The 18615-nt window shown below is 48.9% G+C and overlaps 1 protein-coding gene and 1 long non-coding RNA gene across 3 annotated transcripts; one reads left to right on the forward strand and one right to left on the reverse strand.

Annotated features, from left to right (window-relative positions):
* Positions 1-616: 616 nt before the first annotated feature.
* Positions 617-15770, forward strand: PRPH2 (peripherin 2). The gene is made up of 3 exons (XM_036870817.1): positions 617-1197; positions 11084-11330; positions 14203-15770. The coding sequence occupies exons 1-3, from the start codon at positions 617-619 to the stop codon at positions 14413-14415; spliced, it is 1041 nt and encodes a 346-aa protein (XP_036726712.1). The 3' UTR covers positions 14416-15770.
* On the reverse strand, positions 11224-18255 carry LOC118904559. 2 transcript variants are annotated; one of them, XR_005022013.1, is made up of 4 exons: positions 17735-18255; positions 13375-13501; positions 12007-12547; positions 11224-11502 (listed from the first exon to the last, which is right to left on the reverse strand). It is a non-coding gene; the product is annotated as an uncharacterized LOC118904559 (long non-coding RNA). The 2 variants fall into 2 exon arrangements; XR_005022012.1 differs by lacking the exon at positions 17735-18255 and having other exon boundaries at positions 13375-14296.
* Positions 18256-18615: the final 360 nt, after the last annotated feature.

An 18615-nucleotide genomic window follows, 5' to 3' on the forward strand; every position in this document is an offset into this window, starting at 1 on the left:
TACATGTTGCAAATGTTTTCTCACAATCTGTCATTTGTTTTTCAATTTGGATAATGATGTCTTTTGTCCCATTAGAAAGTTTTAAATTTTGAAGGAGTTTGGCCCAGAAACATGCTCTGGGGAGACACGTGATGTGATCTGAGCCAGACCTCCAGATAAAGCCCATTTCTCTGGCCAGCCTTGTCTTTTTTACTCCTGATTCTTCAAGCTGAACCCAGAGCTCTCTGCTCCAGGGTGTCCATGGAGGCTCCTCTTGACCATGTTCTGAAACTGGCACGGCTTTATCTAATGGGATGAACCTGGCTAAAGAGATTAGCAAGATGTCTTGTGGATCCCACTTTTAATCTGCAGCCTTCAGACTGTCCCTCCTCTGCTGGGAAGGGAGCTGCAGAAACGACACGTGGAGGACTGGCCCCTGCATGAGCTGTGACTCTGAGGCCCCTGCTCCCACTAGTGAGTTTACGGGGGTCCCAGGCTAGGGGACGCAGCATGGGCAGCCCCCAGAGCAGCTCCCTGCAGCTTGGGCCATCTGCACCCTTCCCAAGGCCCTGAGTCTTCAGGCTCCGGGCTTACTGAGGTCAGGAGTGAGAGGCTGCCTGGACTGCACTCTGCAAGTATGGCATTGCTGAAAGTCAGATTTGACCAGAAGAAGCGGGTGAAGTTGGCCCAAGGGCTCTGGCTCATGAACTGGCTCTCCGTGTTGGCTGGTATCATCATCTTCGGCTTAGGGCTGTTCCTAAAGATTGAACTCAAGAAGCGGAGCGATATGATGGACAATTCCGAGAGCCATTTTGTGCCCAATTCCTTGATAGGGATGGGGGTGCTGTCTTGTGTCTTCAATTCTCTGGCGGGCAAGATCTGCTATGACGCCTTGGACCCTGCCAAGTATGCCAAGTGGAAGCCCTGGCTGAAGCCATACCTGGCCGTGTGTGTCCTCTTCAACATTGTCCTCTTCCTGGTGGCTCTCTGCTGCTTCCTCCTGCGGGGCTCCCTGGAGAGCACGCTGGCCCACGGGCTCAAGAATGGCATGAAGTTCTACCGGGACACAGACACCCCAGGCCGGTGTTTCATGAAGAAGACCATCGACATGCTGCAAATTGAGTTCAAGTGCTGTGGCAACAACGGCTTTCGGGACTGGTTTGAGATTCAGTGGATCAGCAACCGCTATCTGGACTTTTCCTCCAAAGAAGTCAAAGAGTGAGTGGCCTCCAGTCCTGGGGTCAGAGTGATATGGGGACACGGAGACACGAGCCTGTGACTCCCCCTGTCCAGTGCCTTTTCCTCCCCATTGGGTGCTCTGTGTGCGCAACTTACTACTGCGTGTGAGGGTGTATTTGGTTGGACCACATGTAATTGTCAATATTCTATCATTTTTGACCTATAAAAATAGCAGCTTCATATGGTCCAACCTAATGTTTGGCTAAGATGAGAGGAAAGTGTCAAGTTATAGAAACTATTTGAATGGGGGTCACCAGGGGGGAGACCCAGCCAGGACTGTGTGTCTGCTTCATTCGGGAGGAGGGATTTCATGGATCACATATACTGAGACTTTATCTGGTTGCTTGTCTCATTCACTCAAAGTGAATGGATTCGGTCCTAAAAGCATAAATTTCTGGGTTGGTTCCCTTGTTTTCCAACCTTTCAACCCTGAGCAACCATTCTCAAGGTGTTTGTCCTTGGATACAGTGGAAAGAGCAGAGGATGGGGCAGTCAGGGGGTCTAGGCTGTAGTTTTGTCTCTGTTGTTAATTAGATGGTGATCTTGGATAAGTCATTTGACGTCCTGGGCCTTTGCTTGCCCATCTTTTAAAGGAAGGCACCAGGATACACAACTTTGGAGGTCACCTCCTAGCTCTGTCTAGAGCCTGGCATACAACAGGTGCTCAATAAATGCCTGCTGGTGTTTACTACTTAAATCATGATAGTGCAACTCGATCAAGTGTTTCTAAAGTGTTCTTAGCATGTGTAAATAAAATCCTGAGCGGCAGATGTAGCGAGGTGTTGGTGAGAAAGAGAATCTCACCCTTTGTGCTGATCCCAGCATACCCCTTCCCAGAGACCCACCATTGCAGGTCTTGAGTCGTTTTCCAGCGAAAGGTCAGCCTGTCCAGAGCCAGTGGCTCTCCCTCATCTCTTCCTTCTGTCCAACTCTACCCATTCCCTGCCTGAGGCTAGGGCTTCAATTGTTCATCCAGCTGGTTTATCCTCTGAGTGAGGCTGGTGAGTCCAAGGGGACATGCACCCTGGGTGCTGGGCACACTGGCATCAGGACATGGTTGAAGCCCGGACAACACCGGTGAACCCCAGATGGCTAGCTTAGCTGCTCCTCAGATGGAAGCGAAGTCAGACTGAAGGTCACTGCTTGGGATTGTATTTTCTCTGTGGTTGGGGATTACTGCTACAAATCCCTTGTCAAGGAGGCTTGTAAATCACTCTGCCCTTCCTAGGGGACAGATCCTCAGGGACAGCACAAAGGGGCATGATTTATATGAGTTGCCCTAGGAGGGTGTGAAGCCAGAGGGACAAGCAGAATTCCTGGGGATGGGGAGAGTGGGGGGAGCAGAAGCTGAGGGTAGAACTAGCCTTTGTGATGGACGGGAAGGGGCTTCTCATCTTCTCCTCTGTCATTTTCCTTGATCATCTTCTGCACAGAGTCAGTCCTTGATGAGACTTACAAGATCTCTGTGTAATCCTCAAATCCCCTTCTGTCCCCTGGGGTGGAGAAATGCTCCAGGGTGAAGAAATGCTCCAGGCTGCTCCACTCCCAATGGTCGGCATATCCAAATTTTCAGGCAAACGTTAAACTTGATCAAAATTACCTCAAGGCCCCACACCAACTTATTGGTGTGAAACAATCTTAACTCTATTGATTTGGAAAAAATTTTCTCTGCTACACACACACACACACACACACACACACACATACAAATATGGTCACAAAATTAAGAGAAACTGAGCATCCCTAACTGAGCCTGGCACTTGTGAGCTTGGACAAGCATGGAGGGACGGCTGGTTTTTGGAGATTTCTCAGGGGAATATTTAAGGTCAACAGCTGGTTCCTGAAGGCTCCTGATCTAAACATGGAGATCAGGTGGGAACAATTCAAGATTTTTTTTACAAGAATTTACAAGCCTTTGACCGCACCCCACCCCCACCCCAGCCTGCCCTGTTGCTAAGTTGCTGGGTCTTTGGGGAGGAAAAAGGCCCTTATTTGGTGTGCACAAAACCTCTCCTGGGGGGTTTGTATTTTTGTTGTTGTTATTGTTAATCTCTATTTTGTGGATGAGAAATCTGAACCTCAGAGAGCTTAAGGGATGTTCCTAAAATCTCATAGCAGGAAGTGGCAAGCTGGGGTTGGGGATGTGGGGCAAATTTTTGGAAAAACCAACCAACCACCTTTATGGAGATATATTCCACACACCATACAACTCACCCATTTCAGGTGTGCAATTCAACGGTTTTTAGTACAGTCACAGAGTTGTGCAACCAATACTGAGGTTGACTTTAGAATGTGTTCACCACCTCACAGAGAAACCCTGCACCCTTCAGTGTTCACTCCGGCCTCCCTTGCCCCCAAGCCCAAGTAATCACTTCTCTACTTTCTGTCTCTATAGGCTTCCCTGTTCTGGGCATTTCCTTTGAATGGAATCATATAATATTTGTCCTTTGGGGTCTGGCTCCTTTGGTTTAGCATACTGTTTTCAAATTTCATCCATGTTGCAGCATGCATCAGCACCCATTCCTTCTTCTTTTGGGATGGTATCTCACTGTAGCGAGTGCCAGGTTTTGATTCTGCTCCTTCCACTCTGCCTCATACAGATTCGGTGTTAGGTGAGTGCTTGTTCTCCGACAGCTGAAACCTGGGGGGCATTGGGGGGGGAGGGGCCTCAGGTCTTCCCTCTTCCTCTCTCTGTCTTGCTCTCTTCTTCCTCCTCCAGAGGGACAGTGGAAGGTGTGGGCAGATAAGATACAAGCTCGACAAACACCTGTGGATCGTGATGGGATTCTGGTCCTTCTGTGCCAGGGTCTCAGATCATCATGAGGCCCCACAGAAGCCAGAACTGCCCCCCGCCCAGGCTCTTCGTGGGCTGTGGCACGTGGGGCCATGCTGTGCTCCATCCTCCTGCATCTGTGTTTCCCTTCTCACTCCCTCCCCAGCCTGGTGGTCCTGGGGTGGGGGTGGGCGGGGACACTCTGTTATAACTGGGGGAGGCCCTCAGAGGGAGGAGTCCAGGAATGCCACCTCCCTCAGCGATTCAGTCTTCAGAGCGAGATATCGGGATATAGATTTGTGATTCTTAACCACCAGAGCTGCTTTTTTTTTTTTTTTTGCATTTTCAACTTTTATTATGGAAGATTTCATGCATTCACAAAAGGAGAGAGATTATAACAAATCCCCATGTACCCATCATATATGGGTACATAACAAATCCCCATGTACCCTCGCTCCCCCATAACATTTTCCCCCTTCTGAGTATTAAGAAGCAAATCCAGGGCATTGTTTCCTCTTACCTGTAAACACTTTAGGAGGAATTTCTAACAGATAAAGAGCGTTTGCTTTATTGTCTTTTTGTTTTTAACAGAAGCACAATATTAATCATGCCTACTAACATTACTATCGTCTCATACCCAGCCTGTGTTCAATATTCTCTGATTGTCTCAAGATGTCTTTTACAGGTGGTTTATTCAAATCAGGATCTAAACCAGACTTTGCATTTGGTTGTTTGGTCTCCTAAGTCTCTTTTACTCTAAATAGTTACCTTTTTCATGCCATGTGTGTCTTGGAGGAAGTTGGCCATTTGTCCTGCAGAATTTCCCACATTCTGGGGTTGGGCCATTGTAGCCAAGTGCTGTCTTCTAACGTGTTCTTCTGTCTCCTGTATTTCCCTGTAAACCAGTAGTCAGGGCTGAGGTGTGGCTGGATTCAGGTTCAGTTTTGGCAAGAGCACCCCCTAGGGTGCTGCTCTGGGTACCTTACTGCATCACACCAGGAGGCACCTGAGGTCTTCAGCCAGTTTATAACAATTCCTTTAAAGTTTCCCTCCTGTTTTCAGGATGAGCTGAGCTTCAGTGCCTTGGGGTGAGAGGCAGAGCATGAAGCAGCTCAGAGGTCTTGGCACTGTCAGCCTGAAGGAACTGTCAGCCAGGAAAGCCTGGCCTGGGGCCCTCAGTCTGAGAAAGAAGCTGGCACTAAGCTCTCTCACTTTACTGTCCTTCCCACGGAACCCACAGGCTATGACACCTGTTCCCTGTTCCTAAACAATTAATAGATATCTAGAGAATTCTGGACCTTGGCTAGGAGATTCCTGAGGGCAGGGCTGTGTCTCCCTTAAGATTGGGGCTCTCCAAGGCAGGGCTGTCTCTCCCCTAAGACGGGGGCTCCCCGAGGGCGGGGCCGTGTCCCCCCTCCGACCGGGGCTCCCCGAGGACGAGGCCGTCTCTCCCCTCAGACGGGGTCTCCCCGAGGACGAGGCCGTCTCTCCCCTCAGACCGGGGCTCCCCGAGGGCGGGGTCGTGTCTCCCTTCAGACCGGGGCTCCCTGAGGGCGGGGCTGTGTCTCCTTGAGGGCGGGGCTGTCTCCCCTCAGACGGGCTCCCTCAGGTCAGGTCTATTTCTCCCGACAAGACCGGACTCTGTTGCCATCTAGATCTCCCGTCGGATTGGTTCTCCCTGATAGCAGTGCTGTGTCTCCCCTCAGACTGGGGCTTCTTTAGGGCAGGGCTGGGTCCGCTCCTTCTTGTGTCCTCCCTCACCACCTGCAGTTCTTTATATCCAGTGACTACTCAAAAAAGAAATAAAATATTATTAGTATTTCAAAGAAATACTAATACTGCACTTGTTGTATACCAGGTGCTCTATGTGTATTATCTCAATTAATCACCACCACACCCGTCAGAGACTTATATTGTCATTTCTCAGGTGAGAAAACTGAGGCTCACAGAGGTCAAGTGAGTTGCCAAGATTCCACAGGTGCCACTCAGCTGCCATTCGGGTTGGGGATTGACACATTATCAGTTACACTCCAGGCTCCCTCCTCGCCCCTCCCCTGATCATTTCCATATGGCTTTCCTTATTGATTTATTGATTCACCTACTAAATTATGTTGCTTTTTCCAGGAAAACTCCAACATGATTTTCCCAAGTCATATGTAGCTTGGCTATGGGAGAGTGGGCTAAAAGAAAGCCTTATCTTAATTAAGACCCTTACAAGTCTTGGTGAGCCCTGAGCAGAGATTTGTCGCCTGGGAAACACTCTGATATAAATAGCCAGCTCACCACCTAAGGAGCTCTCCTCTGCCTGACTCTGTCTTAAGAGGGTGAGTGGAGCCTTAATCTGTGGCTGGAACCAGGGCAAGTGCTAAGTCAACAAGACAATGCTTCTGATGGAGAGGGAGGGCTAGTTTCAGAGATGTGGGACCCCAAGAGGTCCTAGGCTGGGGGTCTGGGGGAACCCCAATGTCCACCAAGCCGGGCCTACCCTCAGGGTCCCCAGTCTGAGGGAAGACACAGCCCTGCCTCAGGTAGTATGAGGCAGATCTGTAGGTTTCACCCCACCTTAGGGACACCTGGAGAGTGCACAGGAGAGATGATGGAGGACAGCGAAGGGCTCCTGGGACAGGGAACAGGGGAGAGAACTCACACTTTCCTAGTAAGTTTAGCTAGAAAAGCCAACAGGCAGGAAGGACCTGAGAGGCTCTGAGGAAACTCAGAGGGGAGGGGTGGGCAACTGCTGTGGGCTGGACTTCCACTTACTGTGTAACTTTGGGTGAGGCCCTGCCCTGCTCTGGGCCCCACTTCCTCCTCTGTAGAACAGTCTGGTGGGTTGTAGGGTCCCCCCAGATGGCCATGAGTGGGGAGGAGCCAGCATTCTCCCAGGGCCTGTGTCAAGTGCATCCTCCTACTGCCTCATTTAAACCTCCCACAGCCCCTGAGAGGGGGTGTGATTATCCCGCCTCACACAAGTCCACAGCTCACAAATGCATATTTGAGACTCAAAGGCCAGCTCTCTGTGCTCTACCCACTCCGCTCCACGGGGACACTGGGAATGGCCCAGGTGGGACATTGTGCAGGTGGAAGCGGGCTCCAGGGACAGCCTGCAGGTCAGGAAGAGGGACGAACAGTGTTTGCATTTGGGGACCAGGCCTGCTGGGGCTGGTCCTAGGAGTAGGAGACTATGTCTGCTCAGTCCTGGGGGGGGGTTGGCTGGTCCCTCAGGAGGGGGGTGGGAGCCCCAAGCTGAAGGGCCTCTGCTCCAGTCCTCCCACTGGGACCAACCAGGACCACCCCAGCCAGCGGAACCAGGTGCCGTGCGGGGCTGTGCAGGGAGAGCTGCTCCCATGGCACTCGGTGCAGTTGAGCTTCAGCAGCGGCCACTTCCGTCATTGGACAAATGTCTCACAGACCCTGCCTCGGGCGGGCAGTGAGCTCTGCCCCTGCAGTCTTTTTTTTTTTTAATTTAAAAAAAATATTCTATTTATTTTTGGCTGCATTGATTCTTCATTGCTGCACGGGTTTTCTCTAGTTGTGGCGAGTGGGGTCTACTCTTTGTTGTGGTGCGCGGGCTTCTCATTGCGGTGGCTTCTTTTGTTGAGGAGCACAGGCTCTAGGCGCGCAGGCTTCAGTAGTTGTGGCAGGCGGGCTCAGTAGTTGTGGCTCATGGGCTCTAGAGCACGGGCTCAGAGTAGTTGTGGCGCATGGACTTAGTTGCTCCGTGGCATGTAGGATCTTCCCGGACCAGGGCTCAAACCCGTGTCCCCTGCATTGGCATGTGGATTCTTAACCACTGCGCCACCAGGGAAGTCCCTGCCCTTGCAGTCTTGGTCACAGAAGGCACTCTTCTCCACAGCTGGCAGAGGCCACACCACCCACGCACAAGTGACTATTCCCCAGTGGTGTCATGTGGTCTGTTCCACTGTCACAGCTGCTCCCTGATGACACACAGAGCTTACGTGAAACGAAGGCTCTTGTTCTGTCACCCTTCCCAGCCCCAGCCCAGGAGTCCACATTTCTTACACACTTAGTACGTACCAAGCACTCTTCTTAGCCTTTTTACGTGGATCCCTTCATACAACTCTTATGTCAACTCCATTTTACAGATTAGTAAGCTGAGGCCTGGCGAGGTTAAGGAATTTTTCCAGAGGGATGAACCAGGAGTAAACTCAGGCTGTCCTGCTCTTATCATGGTCCTGGTCCTGGACCACCTGTGCATCCAGGGCCAGCTGTTCTCTGGGCAGTTGGTTCTGTCCATGAAGCAGAGGGCAGGGACTACAGGGTGTGTGGAAATACGGTCGCCATAACCCAGGCGAGGATTGTTCTGGAACCAAGGAGGCCACATTTTTCAGAGCCTTTCTCAGGTCTTAATCATACCGATCAGCAGACAGTTCACTGAAAAGAAACCACAAATGGATCTTAAACACATCAAAAGATACTTAACTTCACTTATGAGAAAGATGGAAATCAGAACAACTCTGAGATACTATTTTTCATCTGTCAGGTTGGCAAAGATCAAAAACAGGACTTATGTGGGTGTGGCTGGTGGGGGTGTGACTGTACAACCCCCGAGAGGAGAAATATGGCAGAGCTCGGGTGCAATCACAGGTGGACCCTTTGATGCAGAGATGCCTCTTCTAGGAATTGATCCTCTAGATATATTCCCAATGTGCAAAATGACCCATGTCCATGTTTGTATTAACAAGTCACTGGGGGGATTTCCCTGGTGGCAGAGGGATTAAGAATCCCCCTGCCAATGCAGGGGACACGGGTTTGAGCCCTGGCCCGGGAAGGTCCCACATGCCACGGAGCAACTAAGCCCGTGCGCCACAACTACTGAGCCCACACGTCGCAACTACTGAAGCCCGTGCGCCTAGAGCCCGTGCTCCGCAGCAAGAGAAGCCACCGCAATGAGAAGCTCGTGCACCGCAATGAAGAGTAGCCCCCACTCGCCGCAACTAGAGAAAGCCCGCGCGCAGCAACGAAGACCCAATGCAACCAAAAATAAAATAAATAAATGTTTAAAAAAAAAAGAAAAAAGAAAAAAAGAAAAATAACAAGACACTGGGAAAATCCCAAATGTCCATCAATAGGAAATGGATAGTACCCTATGGGCCATCTGCACAAGGGGGACACCATGCACCTCATTAAAACCTGGAGAACACTCTCCATTTAACAGATATAAAAAGATCTCTAAGGTATTGTTAAGGAAAAAAAAAAAGATTCAAGACAGTGTGTATATAATGCTACCATTTGGATAAACAAACAAACATACAGGAAGAATAAGAACTCTGCAAAATCTGAGCCTGCTTATCTATGCTTGAAGCTTCTGTGAAAGGATAGACAGAGCTGGCCACAGTGAGGGAACTTGGGGGCCAAGGGACAAGAATGAGTGGGAGACTGTTTTGTATTGAGGGGATTTTATTTAGAAGTTGAACACGAACACCTTTTTTTTTAGAGTATAATTAACTACCATTTCAATGAACATTGTTGGAAACAATTTCTATTATGAACAATTACATGCTTCCTATTCTTGTGCTGTAAAAGTCTGCTGCTATTATGTAATGCATTGTTCATGTGCAACTTAAAAAAAAACTTTTCTACTCAAGATAACATGCACACAGTCAAGGGCGCAAATATTAAGTGCACAGCTCCATGAATTTTTAAAAAAAAAAATTTTTGGCTGCGCCATGTGCCTTGTGGGATCTTAGTTTCCTGACCAGGGATTGAACCTGCGTCCTCGGCAGTGAAAGTGCGGAGTCCTAACAACTGGACCTCCAGGGAATTCCCTCCATTAATTCTGACACGTAAAGTTGCCTGGGTAACCACGAGCAGGTCAGATGGAACATACCCAGCCTGCCTGATGGGGAGGGAGTGAATTTTCATTATAACGATGGTTGCCCCTTTTGAATTTTGAACCTGCATGAATGTATGGTGTGCTCTAACCAAATATATGTATAAGTAGAGAGATGCAAAAGTTGTGCAAGTTGCATCCTTCAGGTGAGTACGGAGCTCCCACCCAGCTGGGGGCAGAGGTCAGTGTGGATGGAGAGCAAGCCATGGGCAAAGACCCATTCTCTGCTCCTGCAAAGGCCCAGGGACAGAGCAGGCCTTCTGGAAACGTCTGTTGAGCAGAAGTGATCTGGCCAGAGGGGACCTTGGTCCCCAGTGATCTGTAAGGAGGAGATGAGGTTGGGGAGGGGGCTGGGGGCTAAAGTTGATGGTCATGAATGCTAGGCAGTCTTGTCTCAACAGTCACCACCTGTCCTGCTACTCTTCCTACCAGCTTGGCATGGGCCCAAGAAATCACTGCATGCCAGGGCCTGGCAGCACACAGAGTGGTTGATTTTTTTTAAAAATAAATCTTTATTTTGCACTTTACAATGCAGTACTCCACAGACTGGTGTTAAATGTTGTCTACAGTGCAACATCCATGTTCCAACACACATAATAATTGCCAGGAGTACAGTGCTCTTGTCGATCTTGTATTCAGTCAGGTTAAAACAATGGGCAATAAAAGAATGAACACGTTTCTCATGTGTGTGACTCACTCTTGTCTAAATGCCCCAACTTGTGACTTCTTTACTATCTATACCGTTAGTTATCCAGGATCTTGAAGAAATCCTGAACCTCTAATAGGCCATCCTCTGGCAAATCAGTCCAGTGAACAGCATTCTGGATCTTAGTTTTACCAAAGATTGCTCAGAGGCTTCCAGGGCGTAAATGCCAGGCAGTTTCAGGATCAGCAGGTCCGCAGAATTCTCGAAATGTCATTGTAAGGTTTTGTTGAATCTCTATTGCTCCACAAGGGCTAGAATACATATGTTCCTTATTTACTTGTCTCTTGGTTTATCATCTATCTCAACCCTCTAAACATAAGCTTCAGGAAGGCTGGGGCATTGGCTCTCTAGGGTCACTGCTCCATCTTCAGCACCTAGAACAGTGGCTGGCGCATAGTCGGTGTACAGCAAATATTTCTCAAGACGGCAAATGAATGAATGAATATTCCAGATTTTCAGAGGTGGGGGATGGGAGGAGCTGGCCCCTGGCGAGAAGTTCAAGAAGCTGGTCGTAAGCCGTCTGTTTCTCCTCCAGTCGTATCAAGAGCAACGTGGATGGGCGGTACCTGGTGGATGGAGTCCCCTTCAGCTGCTGCAACCCCAGCTCGCCACGGCCCTGTATCCAGTACCAGCTCACCAACAACTCTGCACACTACAGCTATGACCACCAGACGGAGGAGCTCAACCTGTGGGTGCGCGGCTGCAGGGTCGCCCTGCTGAGCTACTACAGCAACCTCATGAATTCCGTGGGTGCTGTGACGCTCCTTGTCTGGCTTTTTGAGGTAGGCCCTGGGCCAGTGGGGGGCAGGGCAAGAGGGAGCCACCTGCCCCATTGGGATTTGATGGGGTGGAGCTGGGCCTGGGTCTCCCTCCTGGGAACCAGCCCTCTGCCCGCCGTGCAGGCAGGCCCAGGCTTGAATACCAGCACCTCTATTTTTTGTTTCTGTCCCGTCACTTAAAAAAAAGAATTTGTTGAGTTGAAATTCACAGCACATAAAATTAACCATTTTAAAGTGAACAATTTGGTGGCATTTGGTACAATCACAATGTTGTGTGACCACCACCTCTACCTTGTTCCAAAATACTTCCATCACCCCCTCAAAAAAACCTCATACCCATTAAGCAGTCAGTCCCCCTCTTCCCCTTCCCCTAAGCCCCTGGCAACCACCAATCTGTGTTCTGTCCTTGTGGATTTATCTATTCTGGACATTTCATATAAAAGGAATCATATACTATGTGACCTTTTAGGTCTGGCTTCTTTCACTTTGCATGTTTCAGAGGTTTATCCTGTGTCTCCACTTTTTGAGTCTAAGGACTCGGAAAGTTATTTAACATCTCTGTTATAGGGGGCTGCCAGCATTTAGCTTTGGAACTACTGGGAGGCAACAGGAAATACAGGCACATCAAAGTGTTCAGTCAATGATTTGTGCTTCTCTTGAGATTCTGGTAGCAATTTACCTGGTATTCTAATTATTTGTAGGTTCATCTTATCTCATCTGTTAGGTTTAATTCCTCTCTGTAGCTGCAGGGCTTGGAATATAGCAAGCCCTCATTCATTCATTTATTGAAGAAATAGTTCTCAAACACCTATGAGTGCTGGGCGCTGTCCTGGGTGCTGAACGAGAGCCCACTGTCAGCGACGGGTAAACCAAGGTGGCACAGAGAGTGACTCATGGGCTCACGCTTTGAGCTGACAGCAGAAATACAAACTCCAAAACCTAAATGTACAAAACCAGAAACGTTAGGTGGGGAAACTTTGCCCATCAGAGAAGATTCACTGAAAGGTTCCCTTAAGTAAGTCAATATTTAGTGCTATGGAAATTCACACACAGCTGGGCTCTCAGCTGAGACACACCACTTCTAACTTACCACATCACACCAGAAGAACTGTACCGCCTGTTGAGGGGGTGAGATGGGGAGGGAGGCCTTCTTTTCACATTAAGGCAAACGCAAGCATATTCATGATGATTTATTAGTCACCAGCTCCTTGAGGCAGAGTCTTGGGAATAAGTGGGTAGAATAAGGAGAGAAGCTTACTACTAGAAGTTCAGAAGTTTGCATCCCTTGAAAACGCATGAAAAGAAAACTGAAAGGATAACTGAAGTCAGTGGGAAAATGGAGTTCCATTGGCTGCCTCTCAGTTTACCCACCTTTCCAGGAACCTAGTGACTGCTTAAGAAGAGGAACTGTTCACTGGGAACAGGGAGTTTGAATCCCCTTTCACTTTTCCCCTGAGGCTTTTAGTGGGCAGAGCTCTGTGATGGGCACAAGGGGGGCTGATAAGATTCTGCCCTCAGCCTTGCCCTCCTGGGTCTCACAATCCATGAGTCCACATCTGACTCATGAACCAAAGGGAGTACCATTACCTAGTGCAAAATTCAGTGCAACAGGGGGCCTTCTTGAGGAAAGCAGGAAGGAATCAGAGTGGGTACACGCACACCAGGAGGACTTCCTGGAGGTGAGTCTTTCCACTGTAAAAATATCTTATTAAACTTTCAGTCAACAATAACAATAACCTAAAACTATTAGTTACCATTATCATCTACTGTTCTAACTATAAAATGCTCCCAGAGCATTCATTCAACAGATGTTTACTGAGGCCCTACCACCACTGGGTGCTGTTCTAGGGGCTGGGACAGCAGGTGAACAAGATGCATCAAGGCCACCTCTGCCCTCAGGGGGTGGATGTTCTCCATTAGTGGGCCTAGGCCTCTCACAGAGTTTGCTATACCATCAAAGGAAGACTGTAAGACGGCAAACCAGGAATTTGTGTAGAAACAAGTGGCTAACACAATACAGGGTTAGAAAAGTGGAAACAGTACTTACCACGCTCACTAATAACCAACTACAGCTGACATTCCTATTCATCCTTGCTGTGCACCAGGTACCATGCTCTACACATATTGAAGCATCACAGCATGCCCATGGAGCAGGCGGTACTTCATCTGAAAATCTGCAAACCAGATGAGTAAACTGAGGTTTCCTGGTCACATGGCTGGCTAAGTGCCAGGGCTGAGGTTTGAACCCAGGCATTTTGGCACCAGAGTCTGCTGCAGTGACTTCTAGTGAACAAATCCAGACAAATCACCCACTCATCCTCTAGTATCAAAATAACAGAAGTAGAGGGAAATCGTATTATCACTATTGTTTGCAAAAAAGGAGATGACTTTTTAATTCTGTCCAGCAAATAGCTGCTGAGCACCCGCTTTGTGCCTAGCAACATGCCAGGAACGAGGTGGGGGTGGGGGTGGACACAGAGAGAAGAAGCCCAGGATTAATGCCCCCAGGAAGGGGGAGACCTGAGGGCAAGGAGGGGAGAATTCAGGAGCAGGGGCACCCATAATGTTCTAAGCAGAGAAAACAGCAAACGGTAAAACTGGAGAGGAGAAAGGCTGGGTGTGGGCAGGATCCAAAGAAACCCAGGGTGACTGGAAAGGGAGGAGAATGGGGTCTGAGATGAGGCTGGAGCACAGGCAGGTATCGCGAGCACCCAGGCCTTGCTGGGGCGGGAAGGGCCTCGCCAACCCAGCCCCAACAGAACCTTGTTTGAAGGGCCCCCAGGATGAGCAGGCTGGTGGCTGCCACGGTTTCCTGGTAACCCCTGCCCCAGCTACTTCTCCCAGATCTCCTCTAAGTCTCCTCTCCCCACACCAGGTGACCATCACCGTCGGGCTGCGCTACTTGCACACGGCGCTGGAAGGCGTGGCCAACCCCGAAGACCCTGAGTGCGAGAGTGAGGGCTGGCTTCTGGAGAAGAGCATTCCAGAGACCTGGAAGGCCTTTCTGGAGAGCGTGAAGAAGCTGGGCAAGGGTAACCAGGTGGAAGCCGAGGGTGTGGATGCAGGCCAGGCCCCAGAGGCTGGCTGACGGTCGCGGGACCCCCTCCCCTCTGAACACTGAAAAGTAGTGGACTCCAGGAAACGCGGATACCCCCCTTGATCCAATCTGAATCTCCCAAGGAGGGCGGCTGTCTCACAGGGACTCTTCTGGATGGTGGGATTTAAAATTCAGGGTCCCTAAAAATTTTCGTTGAATGACTGTCTCAAAATGTGAGTGAATGAGTCCCACTCAGGCCCACTGCCCTAGGTCGCACCCTCACAGTGGACTCAGCGGGGCCTCTCAGTGGATGACTCTTCATGGCACAGGAATTCAGTTCCCCCCTGAGGCTACTGGCTACACCTGAGGGCTGCTCCCTTTTTATGAGTTGGCTGTTACGATCAGCTCCAAGTTGCTTCATTCTATATCCAAAGTGTCACTTGATGCATAAGCTTAAGAGTCTGAAAAATGTACTGGCCATGCTGTCATGTTTTTCAAATGCGAAGATTGACACATCAGCCATTTTATTTAATTACAGAAGGTGAGGGACAGTTACACTTTTCTAAGAGTAATGGTCTCTCCAGAGCACTGAGGGCTCAAAAGAGGAATTCTCAATCATGAGGCAAGAGAACTTAAAGAGAGGCGATTATGTCCCTCAGCAAAAACACAGCTTTTGTGTCACCTTCACAAGCCCTCAGTCACTTAGCCAGGAGTGAGCCGCGGGCTGAGGGAGTCGGGTTGTAGGCATGTTCTGGCTAAACTGCCGGGTGACCTCCTTTGGCTCATCTGTGGAAGCACTGGGTTAGACGGCTGCCCTTCTGTGGAAGAGGAGCAACAATCAGACAAGAGTCCACCCTTTGGAGACCAGGCCTCACCTCCTGGGACGCCCACACAGGTGCCGTGACGGGCCCCACGGACAACACTGTCTACAGTGCAGGACAGAGTCCTCTGTGAGCTTCGTCCTGCTTCTTGCCCCAGATACCCATCCTGCAAAACGATATTTCCCGAATGCCTCCGCATTAAAGAAGATTCTTTGAGACAGATCATCTTCCCATGCTAGCAACTGCGAAAGAAGTTTTTACTTCCTTCTGGAAAAAGAGAGAAAGGAAGCCTTCAGGGGAAGGAGGGAATGATTTCACTGCTGTCATGAGTTTTCAGTGTGGACAAAATAAGACTTCTGGTGCTGCCTGGGGTATGTTCTGGGGCTCTAATTCTCCCAGGCTTAAGGCCAGATCAGAGATGTTTGGACATTCTGTCAGATTGTGGTCCCAGGTTTAATTCAATTCGACTTCTGAGTGTGGAGACCAAGGAATGACCCACATGGACAACACTGAGGGACTCAGCCCCTCTGATGAGGGTCCCGGAGCTCTCCCCTCCCAGGAGCGCTGAGAACCATCAAGAAAATGCTGCTCTAGGCCCACACGTGTAACGATGCTGTTGACAGCTGTACGATAGACATTAAAAATTATACTGTATGAAAATCACTTTTGTTAAGTGCCTGTCTTAAATGTATGTGCTACATGTATGTAGCACAGGATCCCTGATTCTTGCTAATATTTGTTAACAAAACCAAACCAAACCTGACACTGAAAGGTAGCACTGCTAATGATCAAGGCAGCTGTTTCAACAGCGTGGGTGTCACCTCTCTCCCTCTTGCTATCTCTTATCTGCAAGAACAGGGACTATTAGGTTATCCAAATAATCTCAACATTTGCTAGTCTGGACCAGAGCTGAGTTCAATATTTCAGTATGTGAAATCTTAATTTAGTGATTTAAGCAAAAATCCCATTTTCTATCCCCCCTGCTCTGGTCAGAATCTGAGAGCTGTTGGGAGGATCAGGGGGAAAATGATCCCACAATAAACACCACCAGTTGGTTCAGAGCAGACTGTGCAGGGGGCCTGGAGCTGGTATACTGAACTAAGAACATGCAGATTATGACCCGCTGAATGAGGGGGCACAAGCCACCCACACAGGGTTGGCAGGTAGCTCCCTCAGCACCCCAGCTCCCACTTTGGGGAAGTGAAAACCCCAGGGTTGTTTTGATCAAAGGCAGTTTCAAGGCACTCATACAAAGGGAGTAAATTCACAAGGTCTATTACTCGCAGGTCCCAGAACAGAAGCGAGGGGTGTGTGTGCAATGAGCCAGTGGAAGGGTGGTCCTCCATTCCAGAGCAGGAGACAGAGAGCAGGGTAGCAAGCACCTATTACTTAAGAGGTGGTTGGGATGGGCTCCACTCTAAGTGGTTATTTTGAAACGTGCCTCGGGAAAAGCAAAGCAGGAATTCCAGGGACGGGAAACCTGAGCTCAGGTCCTTATCTAAATGTCCTGAGCAGGGCTGTCACACTGTAAATGCTCAGGCAGCAACTCACAATAGCTCTTTTCTCATTACACAGACTTAGGGTGGGCTGCATCCTCATAGTCTTCTCAGGTAGCCAGGTAGTTGCTAGAGGAAGCTGCCCATCTCATTTGGTCATCTACCAGTGCCCAGCAAGACTGGGACCAGGTTTTTCCTTATGTCTAACCTCAGTCTTTCTTTGGGCCAATGTAGGTTCATTTCTCCCAAGGGACTCAGCCAGCTTTTCAAGTCCTGTCAGCCTAGCCCTGGGGAAGGGTGAGAGGTAGACAGTGCCTTAGAACTTTTATTTCTGAAACAATTACTCCATAGTGAAGTAGTAATAGCTACTTATTCCCAACATTTAGGAAAATAAGTGTCCTAGTGTCTGCAGCCTCAGCTCAAAGAGCCCATAGCCTCTTGCAACATTTTCAAGCCCAGGACTGAGCCACCAGCCAATAAACCCTTAGTAACCTCAATTCAGGTTAATAAGATTAGAGGCTTGCTCCGAACACTCCCCCGCCTCCCCTCATCCGGGCACCTGTAATGCTAGGTCAGCAGGTTTGCAGCTTAGCCAGGGGCCAGGGGGGAGGGGGTCACTATGAAAATTATGGTCTCTGACCTGCTACTAGATAAAAAAAAAAAGGCTCCTGATGTCAGTGTGGCAAGCCAGCAGCACCGTGTGTTAAGGACTAGGAATGTGGGGGAATAACACGGAAGTGCAGGGGGAGAGCGGATGCCCTCTTGGTGTTCAGAGGACATGAGATTGGCTGGAGGGGAGGAAATATCAGCCCTTAACTCCTCATGGCATTATATCTTGTCCTTCAAATCAGAGGATGCGTATAAGTAAGCAGCAAAGTCAAAGTGCAAAGTGCAAAGTCAAAGAGGATGGTGTAGAGTGGATTAAGATATGAGTCAACTCCTAGCTATTTACCTGATGGGGATGAAAACTTAGGTCCATACAAAAACCTATTAACAGGATTGTTTGTCATGGTTCTATTCATAACCACCCAAAACTGCCCAAATGTCTTTTACCTGGTGACTGGGTATACATCTGCACAATGGAACACGATTCAGCAACCGATTCAGCAACCAAAAGGAACGTGGACGGCTCTCAAACGCATGTCTTCTTAGAGAGAAGCCAGACTCAAAACTCTACATATATGATATATCTATATAACATTCTGGAAGAGGCAAGACAAAGGGACAGAAAAAAATTAGTGGTTGTCAAGGGTCAGGATTGGGGGAGAAGGTGCCCACAAAAGGGCATGAGACAACTTCCTGGGGTGATGGAATTGTTCTATTCTTGAGTGTGGCTTGTTAAAACAACTGTATGCATTTGTCAAAATGCATAAAACCATCCACTAGAAAGGGTGAATTTTACTATTTGGAAAATAAACGTCAATAAACCTGACTCAAAAAACAAAAGTAGGGACAAAGCAAGGAAGGAGCATGTCAGAGGGAATTAATGAGTCCTGGAGTTGATGACATTAGGACCAGGGAAGGCAGTAAGCTAGCTAGGAGCAGCACTAATGACCAGGAGACACAGAAACCTATTTTTTTTAGTTTGATGCTTTCCTTTTAAGAGGATTTTCAAGAGCACAGCAGAACTTTCATAGGCAATGACTCCCTTGCAAATATAGGATGTAGCTTCCTTCATACATGTGTCTTTTCTAAGCAGAAAGTGTCTGGGGAGTGTGTTAGAACAGGGACCTGGAGATCACGACGTAAGGATAAGCAAGAAGAGTTTAAACCTTCTTGGAGGAAATGACTTGGAGCTGGGAGAGACTTTGAGTGCCCTGTTTTCCCAGTGATTTGAGGTCCACAGTGGTTCAGAAAGGTCACAAGCTGTCATAGTCAGTGAATATGAAACTTAATCAGCTGAAATGATGATCAAGCTTTCTTCAGAAGGTCAA

This window comes from Balaenoptera musculus, chromosome 11 (genome assembly GCF_009873245.2).
Source record: "Balaenoptera musculus isolate JJ_BM4_2016_0621 chromosome 11, mBalMus1.pri.v3, whole genome shotgun sequence".
Classification (NCBI taxonomy): domain Eukaryota; kingdom Metazoa; phylum Chordata; class Mammalia; order Artiodactyla; family Balaenopteridae; genus Balaenoptera; species Balaenoptera musculus.

Bases quoted from the DNA above. Each gene is read 5' to 3' on its own strand.
- PRPH2 (XM_036870817.1), top strand. From the start codon at position 617: ATGGCATTGCTGAAAGTCAGATTTGACCAGAAGAAGCGGGTGAAGTTG. The intron at 1,198-11,083 runs GTGAGTGGCCTC...TTTCTCCTCCAG, and splicing joins TCCTCCAAAGAAGTCAAAGA to TCGTATCAAGAGCAACGTGG. The intron at 11,331-14,202 runs GTAGGCCCTGGG...TCCCCACACCAG, and splicing joins TCCTTGTCTGGCTTTTTGAG to GTGACCATCACCGTCGGGCT.